A 23,692-nucleotide genomic window follows, 5' to 3' on the forward strand; every position below is an offset into this window, starting at 1 on the left:
TGATTTAATGAAAACAGTAAGTAAAAAAAAATACTTTCAATTGTTTCGATTTGCCGTATCGTTAAACAACGAGCACACGCACTCAGTGTAATATAACTACACTTGAATGCGGCTCGATTGTGCGCGCGAGCAATTGTTTGGTCCTTGTTGAAACACGCTTTATATAATAAAGTGTATATAATAAAAATCATTAGACGACAAATATCTTAAGCACATTAATCACTTACCTTTCGTTAAAATTTAAAATAAAACGAATGACGTCCGAATATATTCATTTATTTTATATTCTTGCACGAAACTTTAATATATATATCATAATATGTTATTTTATACATGGTAACACATATGATTACTTTCTATTTTACACACACAATTACAACAAGACAATTATGATAAAAACACATCACAGTAGATTAAATTAAAAAACACATTATAATATTATATATATTCTATCGTAACAAAATTATAATATTTTTCACATTTATATTCTGTTAAACTTTACATATGCAATGAATAGTATAATCATTTGTTGTCTGTGTCTTTATAATTTATATTAATGCTATTAGATCACCAACAACGAAATAAACTTGTTTTATTTAAACATAGCTTTGACGTCAAACAATAAATAATTTATTTACATGAAATAATTAAACTTTTTTAAGCTTGGTGTCATAGGGCTTTGTTCATGCCCGTGTGGGTAGGTACCTCCCACTAATCACACTTTCATCGCCATCAGCAATACGTGGTATTGTTGGAACAGTGTAACAGGCACAAGGGACATAACTTCTTTGACATCTTAATTCCCAAGGTCGGTAACGCATTGAAATTGTAACGGATCGCTAATGTATTATTCGTATTTAATTACATAAGGAATATATAGCTTTGAAATTGAAACCATATTGAGATCTTACGTATTTTTGCTGAGAAAATATATTTGCTAGACATGAAAAAAACTATCTTAAACAAAAACATCAGGTTCTTAAATTCTCATGAGTGAAGCGTGAGAATATGTATGTGCCGAATGAAGTTTTATTCAAATAAACATTGGTAAACGATCTAAATAAAAGAGGTACCCAACGAGATATTACAAGATAGTTACTGTTTATTTTTATTAGCAATATCACAAACAGTGAAATATTTACTACTTCGAAAAAAGTTGGAGGCGATTGTTCGTTGACAATTATTATTATTAAAAGAATGTACATTAACAAATAAGTTCATTATAATATATAACATTTAATCAAAATCATTAAGTAAGGCGTTCATTAAATTTAACGTCATTTAGGCAAACACGAAATTATTCGTGCCCAATTAATAGTAGAAGAATTTTAATGAAGAAAATTTATGTCATATATATTGAAAAAATATATTAAAAAGGGAATTTTGTAAAAACTTGAAATAATAGGAAATGGTTCGCAAATATTATTAAATTTATATACATAAATAATTACAACAGTGAGCCTCGCTAGGCCTAAGCGTATTAGGCTTGATTTTTGTTGATCAAAATAATTGTATAAATGTAAGTGTTGGCATATATCTTTACCTAATCTACCGAAAGCCGGATTGAACACACAAAACATAACTATTTTCATAACATAAATTAAATTAGCGTACGTTTATTTTATGTATTCTAGTATATGTTCATAATACGCACACATGATATACAAGTAATTTTATAACAATAGTCGAAATTGTTGTTAATTTTTTTACGTTTTAAAACGTCATATAATAATAGTCAAAACACTAAGATCAATCTGTCTTCATTTTACAACAAAAAATATTACTAATACTAATAAATTAACAAATATATAAAATGAACATAACGTAATTTTAATACATACACAGCTTAAAACAATGCCTTATTCTTATATTAAATCAACTGGTATATCTAAGTTTCATTAGTTAAATCAAAAAGTCTTACTAGCTAAAATATTTAAATCATGGGTACTCTCACGAGCCGCCAACCCCAAATCTATTTGTTAGCCAGGTTGCCTGCCCTGGTTGTCAATATAATAAATTCATATCAGCTTACAAAATATACCGTATTATACTTAATTTATCCTGTAGGTCAATGAACTAAATATTTGTAGTTTATTATTCAGCTTTTTGATAAGCCGTGTTATCAAGGCCTCCAACATACTTCGTTGGTGATATTTGAGTTATTTCCAATTTCTTAGATAATGACTTAGCTTTCCTGTCCCTGTATTCGACTATGAAGTAGAATGTAACACCTACAATCATACTTGCTAATAATAGGTAAGTCTTAGCACTTGTTCTCATGTAAGGAGATATGACGTAAGCTATGATATAGCCAACTGATTCCCAAAGTCTGAAGTTTGAGAACGCTGCTTCCTCTCGGCCGGGAAACAGAATACCGTAATACGCTGAAATGAAATTTACAATTAAATACTGATTATCGAGACAGCCCAGTTGTTAGAATACCAAACTCGTGCGAATAAAACACCACTGAGTTTTCATGGGCTCAATTTGTGTTTTTAGTACATCTCGTGCTTAACGGTGTAGGAAAACATCGTGAGGAAACCTGCATGTGTCTAATTTCATTGAAATTCTGCCACATGTGTATTCTACCAACCCGCATTGGAGCAGCGTGGTGGAATAAGCTCCACAACCTTCTCCTCAAAAGGGAGAGGAGGCCTTAGCCCAGCATTGGGACATTAACAGGCTGTTACTGTTCTGTTTCTTTTGTAAATACACACTTATATAGATAATTACACCCAGACTCAGGACAAACAGACATGTTCATGCACACAAATGTCTGTCCTGGGTGGGAATCGAACCCACAACCATCGGCGTGAAAAGCAAGTATCTACCAACCAGCTCGTCAGAAACTCAATAATGATTGATGATGATGAACCTATTTCTCTGCAATTTGCATATTTTATTTAGCAGTTATGCCCCAAAACTCCTACTTTAATCAGTCCAAATGAGGAAAGAGTAAAATATATACACATCCCAAAAAATATATAAAACGCAAAACTCCTCGCATTTCAACATCACATTTGATATTTGTCATTTGAAGCTGGAAAATATTTTTCAAACCATCTTAAATATGATAAGATGGTATTAACTTAAATAAGAAGGATGTTTCAGTAAGATGGTCTGTATTTTATAATTTCGTCATCGTATGGTCTTTGTCTTTCAAAATGATCATAAACGTTTTCTTTAATAAAAAATATCCAATCAGTCAATTATTATATATTATATTATTATTTATGTTAAGCAGTAGAGATATATTTTATATTGTCCTTTATTGTTTTATATATATATAATATATATATATATATATATATATATATATATATATTATTTTATATATATATTATCTTTAAATTCTTACCGTTAATTTGCACGAGCCAGATTGAATCGCATATTCCCCAAATTACAGCAATGATATACACGACGTACGACTGGTGAGCTTGTGGACTCCAAAATAATATAGTCACGAACAACCCGCAGTGAGCTACTAGAGCTACGCATATCAAAAGTAGCCGACCTGTCACCTAGAAATCAAAGAACCGCCAATTAGACACACCACGTCCATACACTGAGTAAAGAGGTATTTAATTATACTAATGCTGTTATGCACTATTTAAGCATAATATTAATTTGAAAGGACTGAATTTGACACCCTTTTTAACCAAACAGTCTCAATCGTTTATTCGCTAGATTGTAAAGCAGATCCCAAGGCTCTGAGTTCAAATACCTGGATGGTCACAAAAGTCACTGGGTTTTTCTCTATGAAAAAATTCTCAGCAACACCTTGGAAGTTGGTATTTACAGTCTCATGTCTCAAAAAACAGTAGTGGCTGTTTCTGTGCCTAAACCAGCTCCAATTGAATCGAATAGCATTATTAGAGTGAATCAATGTGTCCTTAAAATTTAAAATATATTAAATATGTATTGAAATAACACTACTGCTGAGGACTTATTCAAGACTTCGGAAAGAATACATAAAACCAATATTAGTCTATTATTCTAGACACAATACTTAATTCCTTATATAGGTATTTATAAAATCTTCGGATACCACGCCCCCTAGCTAATGAAATGTTACACGTGTGAGGTATTTTTTTGCTAAAGCCACATGTTTGACGGCTTTAGAATAGAAGTTGTGATGTCATTCAGATATATGTGGATGTCATCCTCTCCTATAAGAATATTATAATAATTAGTTATTCCGGCTTCATTCTCGTAATTTATCGAAATATGCTGTACACCTTACGTTATAATAGTAAGTGTGATTTAGACGTATCGAGCAATCCTCGATATATACCGTAAGTGTAACCGCAACTTAACTAATATTTACAATAATAAGAAACTAATAAGTAATGTTTTTCATATTTCTATTTTATTAAATCAATTACTCATTAATCTATATTCAAACATATGTATATTCATGAATTTTCCTACTAGAATTGTAGCTTTTTTACTGACGTCACAGGCCATTTTATAAAGCTGTGTTATGATAAACATTATTTAATTAAATAATCTTAAAAATAACCACTTTAAATACTCATAACTACGATTGATTAGTAAGATCAGATACTATAGATCATGAAAAGTAGTTTTACCTTATTTTTAACTGTGACTTTTTGCGTCAAATCAGTCTCCTTATGTATCGTTTCCGTAAGAATATATTGAAAGGAAATAATTTAATGATAAGTAATATTATATTATCTATTTAACTTATCATATAATGTTGTAATACTTCAATACTATAAAAAATACATATGTATTATAATTTTATTATGTTATGCATCTTTTTATTAAGACCCTAATATAAATAATTAGCAAGTTTGCATTCCATAGAGTTTGCTCTGTAGGTTATAACGATAAAAATATTTTTTCAATCAAGACTAAATAATATATATTATTTTTAGCAATAGAATAAATTTAAACGATACTTACTTTGGCCAAATATCCAGTTACGACACATCCTAAGGCATCCGCTAATCCATAAGTCATCATAACAAAGCCAACGGTGCCTGTACCTATGGAGCAAGACACGAAAGCCTGCAACAATATATGTATAAGTACTTTAATATTAATTGTTCTTTAATTGAGTTTCTATTCTTTTTAATTGACTTTAACAAAGGAGGAGGCTCTCAAACCAATTTTTTTTTTTAATATTTTCGGCAATAAATAATACTGGATTAGATTTTGCTTGTTACGAACTCCAATCTTTATATTTTATATCATAAATACTGCATTTTTTTAAATAAAATAAATAAACCAAATGGCGGCTACGTTTACTAAATTTATCTATAAATAATAACTAAAAAACCTCACCGCAGTAAAATCAGCACCGAAGAAAGCTTGTTGCATGCCTACAAACACGTTGATGATAACCAACATGAGTTGGTTGGGTTCCACCAGCAACTTCAGCGTCACCACCAGCAGGGCGATTCCTGACAACCCCGACCCAGTTTCGTTGCGATCGGATTTATATCTGTCAGATAAAAAATACATCAGTAAACACCCCAATATAGTATCTCTAAATAAAAATGTACATTTGACATTGGAGCAGCGTAGTGGAATAAGCTCCAAACCTTCTCCTCAAGAGGAGAGGAGGATTTAGCCCAGCATTGGGACAATCACAGGCTGTTATTAGGCTACTAGAACACGACAACACGAAGTATTTTTGCTTGACGGTAGAATATATATGATGAATGATGGTACCCAGCCAAACGAGCTTGCACAGTCTTATCATCGAGTAAATAAAAGACCATATGATACCATTAGCTTAAATTGTTATGTTTGTAAAAACGAAATACTCGTGGAAATTTTACAAGTCACTCAGAAATCGATGCGATTGAGTCGATTTTTCTATATATTACTAAGTTTTAAATGTATAAAAAAATCTTGATGTAATGAATAATAAATACCTCTTCATGGAATCAACTCCGACCGCAACAATAAGAGCCGCACCAGCCATACACACTAAATAAATACCTGAAAGACAAATGATTTTCTTTATTAAAAACATCATTTTAATATTTGATGCTATGAAAATGATCCCCAAATGTATCAACAAAAAAACCGTTTCTTATCATAGTTTCGTCAGTACTACTCTCCCCCTTGAAATTTTTTAAGCTCTTTAGACACATATATATTCTATTCTGGATATAGAAGTCTAGTTCAATTTAAACTCCCAATAAAACTTTTACTTTCTAGAATTAGGGAAAACAGCTGGATATTTTCGAATTTAACATGAAACCCCGTACCCGCAATCATCTGAATCTTTTCAGGTGGCTGCTGTTGCAAGGCCTCCCCAGCATCAGCACTTGGAAGGAAGTTGGCTCCGCAGAGCTTTGGTATCATCGTGGCATTCACTGCTGTTACGGCAGCTAAATTATCACCTGATGAGATAACTGAAAGAACACATGATATTTTAACCGTAAACTTTTTTATTAGAGGCGATAAGAAGATAAAAAGGTTTTCAAAGCACACTATTTTTATTAATGACCTATTGGTGAAACACTCCGGATGTGATAATAGCATGATTATTAAAAAAATACAGATACATCATGATTAATAAATAAAATACTGGTGGTAGGGCTTTGTGCAAGCTCGTCTGGGTAGGTACCACCCACTCATCAGATATTCTACCGCAAAACAGCAATACTTGATATTGTTGTGTTCCGGTTTGAAGGGTGAGTGAGCCAGTGTAATTCATCATGGAACAGGCACAAGGGACATAAAATTTTAGTTCCCAAGGTTGGTGGCGCATTGGCTATAAGCGATGGTTGACATTTCTTACAATGCCAATGTCTAAGGGCGTTTGGTGACCACTTACCATCAGGTGGCCCATATGCTCCGTCCACCTTACTATTCTATAAAAAAAAAAAAAACTAACAATGTGCTTATAAGATTTTTGAGCATTATTCACATTTCTTAATAAACTCACTCGTTTATTATTAATGACATGTATGTACTTAGGTACATAGAATTGAACTGAACTATTCAAACACAATACATCTTACTTTGTTAATAAACTTACCTAATGACGATATCAGATTCCCCCAAACTTGATTTAATTGGAAAATCATAAAAAATAAGCCAAGGAAGCGAACCAATAAGGCCTCCGCTGAAATGTTGGATATCTTGCTGTGCGCTTCGGACACCTAAAACAAAAATAAACATTCGGTTAAATTCAGAAAATAAAATAGGTTTTGATAAAGTTTTTTGTGCGGAAAATACAATACATACATATAATTGAAAAATACATATTTAAAAATAAATGCATATATATAAACACAAAAGATAATAAAAATTATTACGCATTTCGTATTTCATTCTTTTTTAAATTTATAAATAATAAAAATATGTAAATTAAAACAAAATCAAAATATTTTTCAAATAATTGATTTCATAAAAACAGAAACATAATTTGAAGAAGAAGATATTAAGAGTATAATTTATAGAACGATGGTACTATCTACATTTTAACATCCAACAATATAACGCTCACGGCGTAACCTTAAGCTTTTTATAAAGATTGCTAACAATTATGATAAAAAGATTAAATCAAATATTTAGAAAATGTAGGTTTGTAAAATCAAATACCGCTAGTAAAAAATCTATTAGTCCTCACCACGGAGAGGTAGGTGCACTTCGCGCACCACAGCGGCCCGCCGCCTAGTCCAACGATCAGCCCAGCCGGAATCATTGTGTAGAATCGCGGCCACAATTGAGCCGCTATATATGGCATATACGTAATGAAAGATAGTGACATTGCCCATTTTGTGCCAAGCCATCTGAAAAATAAATAAAAACGGTACTGTAAATTTTATTATAATATATTATTTAAAATGGATAGGTAGACCAGCTAATATGTCTAATGAGTGATGACCACCGCCAATATATATTACTGCAATGTAGCAAATATTAACCATCACTTACAGGTGCAATTCGCCACCGACCTTTTTTTCCTGCTGTCCCTTGTGCCTGGCAAATTCATCCTTTAAATCGGGACAAAACCAAAAAAAAATACCGTTTGGCAGCAAAATATCGGAATTGAAAAAAGCGTTTATCTGTCACATTGTTTTGCGGTACAATCTGTGATTGTCTATAATACAATTCGAATTATTTATTTTATAATACCATACTACTACTGTATTTAATTTCCTTATAATATTTTTTTTTAAAAGCAAAGTGAAATTATTACCAAATTAAATCAAGAATGTAAGCAAAAATACAGATTATTTCTCAATTTACTAATGTATTTGTAATTTATTTTGTAATAAAACTCAAAGATGGAAAAATATATATATAATTTCTATACATATGTATCTGTATGTTGAGTAATTGCTTATTTAAATAATTATCTTTCTTCAATGAATGAGTTAATTAGAGTAATAAAAAACTTACTTGATAACAACCACAGGCAAAAATATATTGGAGAAGATCAGACCCGCATACACCGCAGCTAACGAAGCAGTGCCTAGTCCTGCTTCCGCATTAATGGAACTTTGGAGATTTGCAGCACCCTAACCAACAATAGACACAAATTTTATGAAACATAAGGATTTTATACATATTTATAGAACATATACGGGGCTACCTTTTAAATGTTGTTAGTGTTCTGATTAGTTAAAACAAAATATTTTACTTTCTATAGAAACTATCTATAGAGAATTCATTATAAATTAAACGCCCCTCTAAACAACGTTTATAAGTATGACCGTTAATATTTATCACATTTTAACATAATGTTAATTTAAAAAAAAAACAGAGGTGCTTGCCCAGGTTTGAAGCCGCAATCATGCGTTTTAATCCCTTTCTTTGTGATCAATAGAGAAAACTAGAATATATTAATGTCACTACCGTAATCTAGAATAAAAAAATTATGCAATACGACCAATCGGTTCTCTAAAAAGTACGTGTAAAATAATATTATTCTTGCGAATGTCTTTGAAGATGTGCTTTTTATTTTACTCGCTTAGCTCAATGGACACAAGGTCTATCCATTATGAAAATATGAACGTATCCCGTAATTACTTCTTTAGATTCTTGATCAAACATTATTTTTCAACAAAAGGTAACGTTAAAATAAAAATAATCATCAAAATAAAACAAATGATAGGTATTTTGCTTACATCACTTTTGTAATTACAATTTCTTATACATGTTTTTTTAATAGATAAAGATGGCCAAATACTCGTAGACCAAATTAAGAAAACTCTGTGTTGCTTGCCTGGATTTAAAAAAGGGATCGTTCGAGATACACATGTTATTTACGGAGGAATCATAGCCCCAGATATATATTTTATAAATAATCTACTTTAAATTAAATAAACGATTACCAAATATAATATCATACATGTGATACAATTCGAGGTCATTTAAAGCAACTATTTATTTATAATCATAATTTACTATAATCCAACTTACACTATAAGCAGTGAATTGAACCATAAACGCGATGCTGATGACGACGACGTTTTTAACAATCCTCCATGTTTCTCTCGGCTTGAACTCTACATCTTGAACTTTTGACATTATCACTTTTTATTGTTGTTAACACAATATTTACTTAACACTTACACACAAGCGACCGTTTTTATTACAATCGTTATGTTTTATTATTTTTCTATCAATAAATATAACAGAATGTAATGAGTCTTTTAATGTTTTGAGTAATTAATCGTTATGATCATAAACCAATAAGTTCTTGGATGGAAATATCTTAAGAACTGAATGAATAATGATAACTATTATTGGTTTCGAGGCCTTTTATCGCCTTGACTTCACTAATGAAATCATTCAGATGTGCCTAAAAAAATACATCCTCAATATAAAAAAAATGTTCTTCACAGTACTATTTATAAAATGAAGATTTAAAATGATATCAATTGATGGTTTCGTTTTATAAGACAGTTTAGTTGTTTAAACGAATTGGTCCCGTAGCTTATTATCTTACATTTATCAAGAAAATAAATTTCAATATTGTTATATTGCGGTTTGGTATTTGGGTATAGATTTGTCTTCCGGTTTGAAGGGTGAGTGAGCCAGTGTAACTACAGGCGCGAGGGTTAAAACATCTAAGTTCCTATTATATATATATTATATAGTCAATTTGTCAAAGATTTACCGATTATTTTGTTTTTTTTTATGAGCATCTATGTGGTATTATTGTATGCTCAAACAGATATATATTACAAATTGTAACTCAGAGGCGTTAATATTTTTTACAGTGTCGATTACCATTTACCATCAGGTGGCACATTTGCCTTACGTATTCTATAAAAATATAAAGTATAAAAATTGCTCATGAATTATTAAACTAATGCGAAGCGAACACATTTAAAGAATAAAATATCGACCTTAATAATATTAAGCACAAGTCAATCAAAATACATATCTGCGTCACATCTCTATAGATATAAAAATGATGACATGAATTGTACTTAAAAATAATTTTCGAATAAATTCTATCGTTTACAAATACATTGAAAATTGTAAATTTAAATAATTTCACAATTACGCGGTATTGCAAACGCGATTGGTGTTTTTTTTTAATAGTCTTTCATAATTAACTAATGATATAAAGCAACTATTTTACACTTAGTTCATCCTTTTTTTAAATCACTTATGCCGTCAGGTGTTTTTTATACAGCATACACGTATTAATAGGATAAAGACAAGCGAAGTATATGACGTATTTGACAACGAGAAACGTTTTATATAAAATAATAATAATCAATATTTATATAGTTAAATTACTAACAGTTTTCTCAATAGCCCTAACCGCTGCTTGCGGATAAACCCAGCGGCTTAACTGAACAGAATCGTGAGAAGATTTCGACAATGATTGTTTTCAAATAACAAAGCCCATTACGCAGAAAAACTATTACGCCACTACTACCCGCAATATATATTTTTTTCATCTTAAAGGTCAATTTGTCAAAGATTTACCGATTATTTTGTTTTTTTTTTTATGAGTATCTATGTGATATTATTGTATGCTCAAATAGATATCTAAAAAAAACATTTTCGTTATTTTGCTCACACAAATTAACGTTAAGTTAAATAATTTATATATAATAACTATCTATTCTACATATACATTAATTATGCAAAATACGCGATATCACTGCACTGCTAAATATCAACAAAATTATTGAAGAGCTTGGGATTTTTTTTTCTCTTACGTTGCAAACTTTTATGCGACTACACATGTCTTCAACATTTATATTTCAGCATTTCTACATTTTTTCCTATCAGAGCAAGCTAGAAGATAAATGCATTTCTTTCATTCTTAGTTCTCTATGACATAATTGCACGGTAAAGAATTTTAACTGATCACAATCACTGTTCACAATTTCAAAATCACTGTTCTTCGATTAATAAATTCCTCATTCATATTGTTTATATGCCCGTGCCTACATATGTAGATAAACAAAAACAAAACTGAAACAAAAGTGTTCCAAGAGTCTAAGAGAGTTGTCTAATGAACAAGGATGTATAAGGTTGTATAAGGATGTTCCAAGAGAGAGCCTATCCGTAATCCATCCTTAGAGAATTTACGGCTACCATGTATTCGGTCTTCATTATAACTTGTACCCGTACCAAATATCATTAGGTATCTGGTAAATCGGATCTTGTTAAGTGTTCATTTTCTAATAAATAAAGTAAATTTTCAAATCAATTTCGTATCACTCAAATACATTAATCATGATGATTTAATTTGCATAAAAAACTTTGTGTCACATTTTTATTTCGCCCCTACACGATAAACCCTACATTAATAACAAATATTATCACCCAGTCAGTCAGAAATAATGGCCATTTATTTTAAATCAACCTGCAATTTTTTATTTTAATATAAAAAATATATATATATATATTTTATTTTAGGAACAATCGTTTTTGGTCACAAGCCCTGTTGTTTAAAGTGAAAGTGAGTAGAACTCAATTTTATATATATATATATATATATATATATATATATATATATATATATATATATATATATTTATATTTATATATATATATATATTTTTAATAATTTTATCGTTAAACGTAAAAGAACCTGTACGATAACACAAGTATTATCATTATAAATTCATTGTTATCGAACAAAAACGTGTCAAAATGCATAAAATAAAATGTAACAACTACATTGTTTTTTTATTGTCATGTACCTAAGTTTATAAATGTGCTCACAATGATCTTAAGCACGACAAACAATAGAGAATAACTATTGAACGACATCGGGTAAGGTCTTATTAGGAAATCTTAATAGTTTATTTAATAATCGTAATAGCATCATTTAATGTCGATACTAATTAGTCTATATTCAATTTACCCCCGACCTTTCTCTAGGATAGATTACATCATTCCATCTGCAATATTATAATATATTAGTAGTATCCTAACTCATATTGAATAATCCTTTCTATATTAAATATATAAAATTCTGATATATGATTCTCTTTTACCGCTTATACGTGACTGTATAAACAAATATGTATATAAATATTGACAAGTTTCCACTAATTTTATGAGACAACTGGATTTTTGGCATACGAATAATTTGAGGAATTAAAGTTGAATAAAATTTCCGTTTCCGTTTCGACTCCTGATTCAGATGGAATCTGAAGCACAAATATGAATCGGTGTTCACGTAATTTATCCTCTCACCCAACTAATAAGTTAAGTTTCGCTGGAAGCAATATTTCTATTTTTGTGCGTCAACTACTGGCCAAAATGTATCAGGATTTTTTATGTAATTATCTTGTTCAAATAAACATCCTATTCATTAATTTTGATTATCTATCAAAAGGTATTTCTTGACTCATAATATATGCCTCATTCATTCATTTATATATACATATAGTAGTGGTAGTATATAAGTATATATATACATATATGAAAAAATCCAAGAATTCAAATTTATATATATATATATATATATATATATATATATATATATATATATATATATATTTAGGCAGAGGCATAAGAAAAAACAGTTTAGCACCTTATTCTCCTCTGTTTGTAAGCCTATATTCTTTTTATGGTAACTATAATTGTTATCAATTAAAACAAAACAGACTCTATATACCTTCCAGTAATAAAAATCCAACTATTCTTGAGTACAGTTTGTCGGTTCACCACACAGAATACCTTAGCCCGCTTACCCTTAATTTATAAATTTATATTTAATTAATCATATATAAAATAATTGTTAATAACATAACTTTATTCTCAATGTATTTTAAATGTGACACGTAATAAACAGTTATCATAATACAGCGACAATAGGCGCATAGATAGATAAGCGTTCAAGATCACAAATCTTTCACAACGACCTTAGTGAAGACTAATCTATGTTTATATAATAAAGCTAAAGAATATTGTACGGTTAAGCGCGCTAATCTAAAGATTTAAAACCTTAAAAGGTTAATTTTTTTTTGTGTGAAATAGCTCATTTATTAAAGAAGTTAAAAGAAGCTAGGTAGGGCTTTTTGCAAGCCTGACTTATCCAAATGAGGTACCACCCTCATTAGATTTCTGCCGCTAAACAGCATTACTTAGCGTTATAGCGTTTCTGTTTGAAGGATGAGTAAGCCAGTGTAACTATAGGCACAATGGACATAACATCTTCGTTCTAAAGGTTGGTGGCGCATTGGCGATGTAAGTAATGGTTAATATGTATTTCTTACATCGCCAATGTCTTTCGGCACCCTACCTATAACATAAAAAAAAGAAGTCGTCTTTGGGATTTGAAACGTTGACAATATGAATAAAATAGAATAGAAAAACTTTGTGTACATAAATATTAATTCAGCTTAAAATGAAATAGTACAATGCTATATACATTTTAAAAATATGATGCTGATGCAGTGGTTACTCTGAGGCGTTGTGGGTGAGTATTTTCTATTCAGTTAATCAGATGCACTTGAATATTTGCTTATTGTGTACATGATTCAGCCATAAAATTGAAATGAAACGCGAATGAATGAGAAAATGAATCGAGGCATTAGATCATAAGAGCGTAGCGAGAAAAAACAATGAAAAATCTGTCTTGAAATATCGGCATTATACGCAATCTATTTAAAATAATAGAAGTTGTCCAAGTACGAATAAAACTCATCTTGAGAATTACGAAACCTTATACATAGACTTTTCATAAAACGACATTCTTTTGTGTAAGAACTTATTTAAAACTTTTTTAGCCATAAACTTTTTTAATTAACAATTTCACAAAATAAATGTCCAAAAACTGTACATCACAGTCTGTTTTGTCACTTGGTATGTTCTGACTAGTTCTATTTTTTCACTAGTTTAGGTATGTGACCCTCCGTTTCCTTTTCAACTTTCAAGATTCTAAGTTCATGTCAACAGACAGTTCCTTATAGTTTCAAAGTCTAAAATTGGTACTTATACTTTGGTGGTTTTTATTTCAACTAGGTAACTTGATCTATTATGTCATGATGGAACCTTAAGAAAACTTAGCGACAATAAAGAAAATTGAATGAAATATAAAATCTATATTGGTGAATTTACATATTTTCCAAGTTTAGAATTTGTGAATTTTTGCCAACCTTATCTCTATATAATTTACCTATATAACCCTATATAGATACCAGTATATATAAACGAACGTATAACTATACATAAATAAACGCTCTTCATATAAGTCTAAAGATTATCAAATTTTTAAAGCATTCAAAAGAATCTAAAATTTTAATAAACGGTAACCAACATTTCTATAAATTAATCGATTATTATTTTAAAACATTTGAACAATGACCGTAGTACGAAAGGAGAAAAAGATCATGGGAAACATGTCAAAAGACTTTTTATGTTTATGCTGCCTTAGTTGCTAAAGAGTAATTTAAAACAAATATAATCAATCACTAGTTGATTCATTTACTATGTAAAATGCAAATTACAAAATTTGCATTTGCAAAATCCGAAGATCATTTGATGTTTTGAATATTGTCAGGTTGTGATTTTCCTTCGAGCAACCTCGTTAATGCATATAAACTTCCTGTAGAGGATAAAATATTGTCATATAAATTTCAAAATGAAGGTAAAATTTTGAGGAAATTATTTGATTTAATTTAGTATGAGTACGAATTAGATTTAACTTCCTCGATATAGTAACGGGAAACGATGTGTAGTATAAAGTACAGTTAAAGTCACAATTAAAATTAACTTTTTAATTTAAAAATACTATAATATGTCCGAATAATCGAAGGATTATTCGGACATATTATAGTTTTGTATTAAAATTTGTATAAAAAATCCAAAGAAATCAGAAGTGATTTCTTTGGATTTTTTATACAAATTTAAATGTGTATACTTATGATTTTTTTTTCTTGTAATCGTATCTCCACAGACGTGTTAGCCGTGTCTTTGGTTTATCCTTCTTAATTTTTTTTTATAGAATAGGAAGGCGGACGAGCATATGGGCCACCTGATGGTAAGTGGTCACCAAACGCCCTTAGACATTGGCATTGTAAGAAATGTCAACCATCGCTTACATAGCCAATGCGCCACCAACCTTGGGAACTAAGATTTTATGTCCCTTGTACCTGTAATTACACTGGCTCACTCACCCTTCAAACCGGAACACAACAATATGAAGTATTGCTGTTTTGCGGTAGAATATCTGATGAGTGGGTGGTACCTACCCAGACGAGCTTGCACAAAGCCCTACCACCAGTAAATTTATATTAATATTATTTTTATGTCCCTGCATTTTTATTACCAGGCAACATCCCAATATACGTTTCATGATCACAGAGAACTAACACTATTAAAAACAATAAAGACTATATTTTAAATAAATAAATAAAATGAATTCCAGATTAAATAAAACATATAAAAAAAATCATATTAAAAAAAAAATTTATGACTACCGCTGCTACCTAATAATTATCCTGGGAATTCCTGAAACATTATTCACACAAGGCCACCTGATCCCAAACTAAGCAGAGCTCGTACTATGGAAACCAGACAACTGATATACCACATATACTACTTTTCTTTTGTAAATACATACTCATATAGATAATTACACACAGACTCAAGACAAACAGCCATGTTCATGCAAACAAATGGCTGTCGTGGGTGGGAATCGAACCCACAATGGCGTGTAAGGCAAGTATCTACGAACCACGCCAACCGGCCCGTCATTTAAACATTTTATACGTATAATTCAACAAAGACTTCCTGCCTGCAGGGCAGTATAATGTAATATTTTAATTTTTTCTTTTTTCGTTTACATAAACATACTGAACCCGGGAAAAATACAATAAACACACACATTATACAAATAGCTTTTGCAATATGCGATTGCCAGACGTAGCGTATCATGGGGATCATTATCCGTTATGCGGTCACTTTTTGTACTGTAACTATTTTTAATTCTTATTAGTATTTATTTAAGGCAAGTCTAATTAATAGACGTATTAACATATACTTTAAAAGTTTAACGTTTAAGAGCAAAGACAGATCGAAGATACATTTTTATTCTAATGTTGCTAGTATATTTGAAAAACTTAACATATTATTTAAAAAAACGGTTTAAGATGTTGCTCGTAGCATGCGAAAGCGACCCGTGGTGCTCCTCGTTATGACGGAAAGGGTACCGCTAGTTTTTTTTTTATATTCCGATGTTCAGGGCGCACTCGGTGCCTTGGACACCTGCTATAACATAGCGAAAGGGGATTTAGTATTGATACGCGGTAACCATGTGATAAAAAACAAACCAAAAAAAAGTAATATAATTTGGTGTATTAATCCGGTGGTAGGGCTTTGTGTCTAGTCTACCACTAACTTACTTACTTATCCTACCGTCAAGTAAGACTACATAGAATTATTGAGTTTCGGATTAAAGGTGAGCCAGCCAGCGCTCGACAATAATATCAGAACTACGCCGGAAGAAACCGAACGAAGTCTCGAGACTTGTAGCATAAAGTTTTTTCCTTGCATGACAATTTATTCCAGGCAAATCCTAACGCAAGCCGCGTTAAGGAACTTCTCTTCAAAGGTGTTCGCATTTTGTATGCGGCCATTTCTATGGAATCTTGCGGCTAAAATCCTGATTAACCGCCCGAAATCTGGCCCGTTATTTAGAAAAACTCCAGGTCACTCACCTTTAAGCCGCCGATATTGAAGTCATCACCAAGACTATCAAAACAACTTTAATTATTATCAAACACAGGCTGTATTTGATAATAATAATAAATGCTTAGCTCGAGTTAAGGATTTCCTTTCGTTTTATAATCTAGTATCTAAAAGCAAATATCAGTAAATTTATTTAAACATGGGAAAAGTAAATTTGTTTCTTAGTTAAATAATCCTATCATCCATTTAATACGTGTTGCATTTAAGTGCTTAAGGATATTTAAAGCGTTATAAATATTGAATGCGTCCTTAACCAAGGATTAAGCTTGATATTGATAAGGAATGCCGTTTTATTATTTTAAGGTTCTTTTCGCTTATATAGAGAACAGTATGAGCTACTATACAATTGATAGACATCTAAGGAGAACCTTAAAGCAATCGTGTTTTTCTTTATATAACATGAACCTTTCGAAACTTTGGCAAGTTCTTAGTTCTTAGAATTCGGGACCAAAAATAAGAACCATATTTTTTCTTCATATGTTATGTTTATGTTTTCTTATTTGTCCTTCAATATAAATGTAGATCGTTATTAGAGCCGTGAAAAGCCGGGACGGGTAGCTAAACTGATTTACAATGGCTTTATTCGTACAACTCAAAATAAGGCTAGAATGAAGCGTCATCTTCTATACTCTTCAGGGTAACCCAATAGGACTTGACTCCAGTTCTAATTAAGCACTTATGTATGTATAATAATTTATTAAAATAAATTGAGTACGTACATTTCTTAAATAAAAATATACTAATATTATAATACTATTGTTCCTATGACACTTTATTTCTCATTTATTTTTAAGTTATTTAATTTTACGCGTAAATTAAATATATACTTTAAAATGTTAATAAAAAAAAAAAACAAAATTTAGTAGGCGCTCTCTTATTGGCTCTGTTCTAGGAAGTTAAGAACATTAAAATTAAAAACATTAGTACGCATAACATGCAGAAGGTCAAAAAACCTTGACTTTAAAAAAACCAGAACTAATGAATATAATTTAAATATTTAATTCGTAAAAGACAGATGATTAAAAGAAACTCAAAATCTTAATGTTATGTTTCATTGAAACTGAAGTGTATTTTGAATAAAAAAATAACCTTCAATAATCTTGATTTAAAGTTATGTAAAAAGTATTGATCACAGATCTATTTTTTTTTAAATGTGATAGTGTTTATGTTTTTTTTTTTATTATTATTAAAAGACTCATAATCTTAACCTTCAAATGCTATGTTGACTCATTTAGTCTATTTGATAAGCATTATCTGCATTAAGCAACGGTTACATCGACGTTAAAACTCCAGCTACGATTATTTTTCTAATATTAAACCAACACAATAATTCAGAAGCTTATTTTGTGCTGCGTTAATACAAAACATTGCATTTCCTCCTTAAATATTGTTTGTAAACAATTACCCGAAACCACTCTTGCGTCACGTGATGTATATTAATGCTGATGGCCACCTGAAACCGTAACGAAGGTACTAGAAAAAACTTGTTTTCTAATAGATAGGTCGACAATCAAAGGGGCTACTAGATGGTAAGTAGTAACTGCTATCTTAAATCGCCAATACGACACCAACCGTAAGACCTATGATATTATTTCCTTTGTGCCTGTAGTTACACTAACTCACTCACACTTGAAATCTGAACACAACAATATTAAATATTGCTGTTGGCAGTAGAATATTTGATGAGTGGGTGGTTATTATTCAGACGAGCTTGCAGAAAGCCCCATCAAGTGGTAAACTGATTATTGAAACTGTTCAAAGCTATAATAAGTTATAAAAAAGGGAATATAAAGAAATATATTACAAATGATTAATTAATGATAAATAATTTTATGATGAGGTATAATATATATTTACTAAACACGCGAATAGTACCAGAAAATGTAAAAAGAATCATTTTGTTGATATATCTAAATATGAAGGCTTTAAACGTTTTACGGAGTTCGTGATAAATTGTAACAATGAATATATTAGTTGCGTAATTTGCATAGTAGGATTGATGGTTCTTGACGCTAATAAATTAATCATGTTATTCTCATAATGCGAAAATATTCAAAATAAGGTTTTGATAAGATACATTTAAATAAGTTTTATTATAATGCTGTTTACTCCGTGAATAGTGATATACTTAATTCGACTCACAGAGGTAATTAACTATATATAGTCTTGAGACTTGATATTTTCCTTATTTTTCAATCTAATAAGATTTTTCTGTACATGTTATACAAGTGGAAATTAATTTCGTACTGTATATATATAATGATGAATTTTGCGAAATTTGCATTAATTTAGGAAAATCAAATTGAACTTATTGACATATATCATACGCAACAAATACTATGATCAATATTAAATATAAATGAAGGTAGACATTATCCTACAAAAACCTAATTAAACTTGCTTAGTCAAGTAACAGAAAGAATATTTTGATATATTTAAATTAATTATTTGTTAAAGATTTGGATTACGCGACGAGCTATCTTCTACAAAATAATCCTCCGTATTTCCTCTTAATAGAATACAATGCGACGTTATACTAAGAAAGTATCTAACACGCGAGTCGTATCAACATAAAATAACAATTTTATTTTCTTAAATACGAATGCTATAGAACTCAACGTACTCGTAAGTTTTATGAGGGTCCCATTACATCTTTTTAGTTGATACCAGGGAATTACGTATGTAGTGTATGTCTCTGTTAAGACACCTCCCTATTTCACTGGTGGTCGGGCTTTGTGCAAGCTCGTCTGGGCAGATACCACCCACTCATTAGATATTCTACCGCAAAACAGCAGTAATTTATATTGTTGTGTTCCGGTTTGAAGGGTGAGTGAGCCAGTGTAATACAGGCACAAAGGACATAACATCTTAGTTCCCAAGGTTGGTGGTGCATTGGCGATGTAATCGATGGTTAACATTTCATACAACGCCAATATCTATGGGTGTCGGTGCCACTTACCATCAGGTGGCCTATATGCTCGTCCGCCTACCTATACTATAAAAAATAAAAATACATTAATTTTACAGATCATACGTTTGAAATAGTAAATAAGATGCTTTTGTTTTTTTTACTCTTATTTTATGTAATAGCGAGTCAGTTACACTGAACCAATGTACTATTGCAGTGAAAGCATTGTTTACATTGTCATTTATAAATTGTAGAGAATATAGCTAGTAAACAATACTACTCCGTGTTACGAACAAGGTAAGGCGAGTCATTTATATAAATGAGAACGATAAATAGACTAAGAATTATGTATTACTTCCATATGAAATGAGCGCCGGCCTGTTTTAAATGTAGGCAGAACATTTACTGGAGCCCTGAGAGATCTCTTTCTACTCACATATCACCTGAACGCGATTGATCGGGTACGAAATCACAAATTGTAGGGCAACCTCTCTAATGCAATAATGACGTAACTTCCTGACCAGTATATAATGTTGCATTCAATAAAAGGCTTCAGATATGTCGCAATAAAGATCCATTGACTTAAAAACCATTGGCTTAAAACTTAATACAATCCTCTGTTATCAAGTCATAACTTATAACTTATTAATTATTTACTATGCAGCAACTTTTGTGGCAAATCTAGAAACATTTATTCAGTATATTTTTTAAAAAGCTTTCTAACAATTGGTAACACTAAGATTGGTCTATAGTCTGTTATTTTGGTCCGAAGAACTTGGTTTTAGATTTAGCATTTGGAATAATCTTTACTGTTTTATTGGGTTTTGTTCGACACAGACGCTGAGAATACAATTACAAAATATTGTTACAAGGTAATGTATAATTACATTAATTATAGAATTGACTACCATAAGAGACCCCATAGATTAATCGATATGAACGTAATTATTATATTTTTAGAAAATAAATATGATTCTAAGTAAAGATTTGGCGATAGAAGACAAAATAAGCGATAATAGAAATAATTTGTAAATTTATATTGATGTTCATACATAAATTTAAGCAATTTTTAGTTGATAGTTGTAAGAAGGTTGTTTTGATTTCAACTTGTTGTTTGTTTTAGATTTACTGTTCTTTTAATAAAGGTGTCTTTTAACAAATGACATACCGCAATTAATTTCAGTAAAACTTATAATTTGTGAAAGTGAAACTATTAGTCTGCTTATTGCTTATGAACTAACTAATAAAATAATTAACTTTTCTTCTTTCATAAATCATTTGCGCTGTTTCAAATTCTATCGGCAATTTTTGTTAAAATTAGTTAATTTTGTTTTTGGTTTTTACAGTGTTATTTACAATAAAAATAATAAAGAAATCGAGATAGTTATCTAAATTGAATAACACAACGAATTATTTAAAAGGAAAATCTTGTTGCTTGTTAACTACTTTTTATTATTCAAAACCTTGTAATAACACTATTTATGTTAAATTTCATTCAATTACGCAATTGATAATGAAAACTAAAGAATGATAGTTTTTAATAGATTTTAAGATCACCAAGTGCGACCTAAAAAGTAAAAGTACTTTTCTTTCCCTTATTGTGATTTCCGTCTTGAAGGTAGCTTTCAGTTTCAAGATATTTAGCAGATAGATAGCAGGTAGGGTGGAGATCACCTCTTGTAACACTAGTATTGTCGTCAAGTCGGTTTGCGTGAAAGCAGGCGTTGTCGTTTATCTAATACAAGTACATTTAGTTTCTCTATTTATACCATGTACTCAACTTACTTGGCATATTCGACAATTTTTACAGTATTCTTATTTATTATACAGTTATTCTCAAAGAACTCGGTTTATGTGTAGTGTGAACGGTTGATATATAGTGTATATGATATATGTATAGTGTCCCAACCTTCGGCTTAGGCTTTCGCTTCGGCCACCTTTAGATTCGGTCAAGAATCAGACAAAAATAGAAGCCGAAATTTTCTATCAGGGCAAATTTAACGGAGTGTGCGCGAGTTGCGTGTGAAGCAAGGGCAGAGGCAGCAAGTGAGCGGGTTGTATTCCTAGTGAACAATCCAGTGATACTGGTATCTAAGCGCAAAATTGAATGAAAATTGATTTGTCATAATAAACTAGTAATCGGTCCATCATTAGTATTACTATCTATAATGACCTTTTATACTCTAAACTGTTAAAATATTTTTGTCTATATACTATTCTAAGTAACGTTACTATGAATATAAGAAGACTTAAGGCTATTCTTCAATTAAAATTATAATCGCTAATACTATAACCCGTTTTTATCTATAAAACTTTCTATTTTGAATGCTACATTTTTATTGCTATCTATTTTATTTTATTTATTATTAATTAATACAATCTTAAACAACTAAATTCAAAACACGTAGACTGGTCAAAGACATAACAAGAACACGCTTAACGGTAACGGAATATTTGCGAAAGTATAATATTTGAGGACGTTACCATTAGAATAAATAATTATATTATTTTAGCCCCTAGGCCGGTCCTTTGTAAGCCTAGGTATAAATCCATGGTTAAGTACGTTAAATAAATATGTTCACCATTCTAGTATCAACCAATACAAAGATATCAATAAGCCATTTCAACAACACTGATTACAAAGCTTAAGTATTTATTCAAAACGATTGATTTATTATTTCTTATGTTTGCATTTACATATGAATCAAATCGCGTCTATAAATGGTTTTAAATTTTGTTAATATTTCAACAATTATAAAAGAAATATTGTTAAATTTTTTAACGTCAGTAAATCAATTATGAATTAATATTATTAATATGATAACATTTTTAAAATACGATATAATATTCAATATTAAATGTATTATTATTATATTTTAATTAAGATATACAATATATTAAAATATTTCTATCAAAATAAAAAAAAGTATTTTAAGCAATTCCGTTTTCCAGAAACCTTAGCAGTTTTCACATTTATAAACAAAACCTATGGATTTCGCGAAACAACTAAATGATAAATCGTGCGGAAATCCGCTGCGCGCGCGCGTTTCTTCGAGTGTGCCGGCAGACTGGTCCATGACATAATCCGCTAGCATCACGCGCACTGCGGACTGAGAACTTTAGGCTGTCGCAATAATGGTAGGTTTGGCGTTGCAATAACCTGTCATGAGTCCATTTCCTAATGATACTGCCATCTTATACAGAAGCAAATGAATAGATAACTTACAATTGTTATGATAATATAATGGTACGCATTAGTGATTGAGATAGATAATTTGAAAGTACGGATATGTGCCCTTATAGTAATAAATACGTATGTATATATTAAGAGCTATACGAGAAAAAAGACTATTTTGTGATAACAATATATATCCGAATATTGGTAAAAAATTAGAGATTTGTGAACCGTGTTTTACTTGATATCTTCGCCGAAGACACTTGTCAATTAAATAGAAAAAATATTAAATGAGCAATTCTTGTATATATAATATATAAATTTATTTCTTGTATGTTATTTTGGAAACTGCTCTAACGATTTCGGTCAAACATTGTATTTAGATAAAGTTTTGGTTTTTAATTTTAAAAAGAGTGTCAAAAAAATACAATAAAAAGCCTTAT

General features: G+C 30.4%; 1 protein-coding gene across 2 annotated transcripts; it reads right to left on the minus strand.

Annotated features, from left to right (window-relative positions):
• Nucleotides 1-353: 353 nt before the first annotated feature.
• LOC126773982 (UNC93-like protein) lies at nucleotides 354-23,131 on the minus strand. 2 transcript variants are annotated; one of them, XM_050495256.1, is made up of 11 exons: nucleotides 23,031-23,131; nucleotides 9,415-9,613; nucleotides 8,392-8,510; nucleotides 7,616-7,778; nucleotides 7,022-7,145; nucleotides 6,246-6,392; nucleotides 5,907-5,973; nucleotides 5,311-5,470; nucleotides 4,930-5,034; nucleotides 3,359-3,521; nucleotides 354-2,384 (listed from the first exon to the last, which is right to left on the minus strand). In XM_050495256.1, the coding sequence occupies exons 2-11, from the start codon at nucleotides 9,520-9,522 to the stop codon at nucleotides 2,095-2,097; spliced, it is 1,446 nt and encodes a 481-aa protein (XP_050351213.1). In that variant the 5' UTR covers nucleotides 9,523-9,613; nucleotides 23,031-23,131; the 3' UTR covers nucleotides 354-2,094. The 2 variants fall into 2 exon arrangements, with proteins under 2 accessions (XP_050351213.1, XP_050351212.1); XM_050495255.1 differs by having other exon boundaries at nucleotides 9,415-9,796; nucleotides 23,031-23,130.
• Between the last annotated feature and the right edge of the window lie 561 nt (nucleotides 23,132-23,692).

The sequence above is a fragment of the Nymphalis io genome, chromosome 15, assembly GCF_905147045.1.
Source record: "Nymphalis io chromosome 15, ilAglIoxx1.1, whole genome shotgun sequence".
In the NCBI taxonomy this organism is placed as follows: domain Eukaryota; kingdom Metazoa; phylum Arthropoda; class Insecta; order Lepidoptera; family Nymphalidae; genus Nymphalis; species Nymphalis io.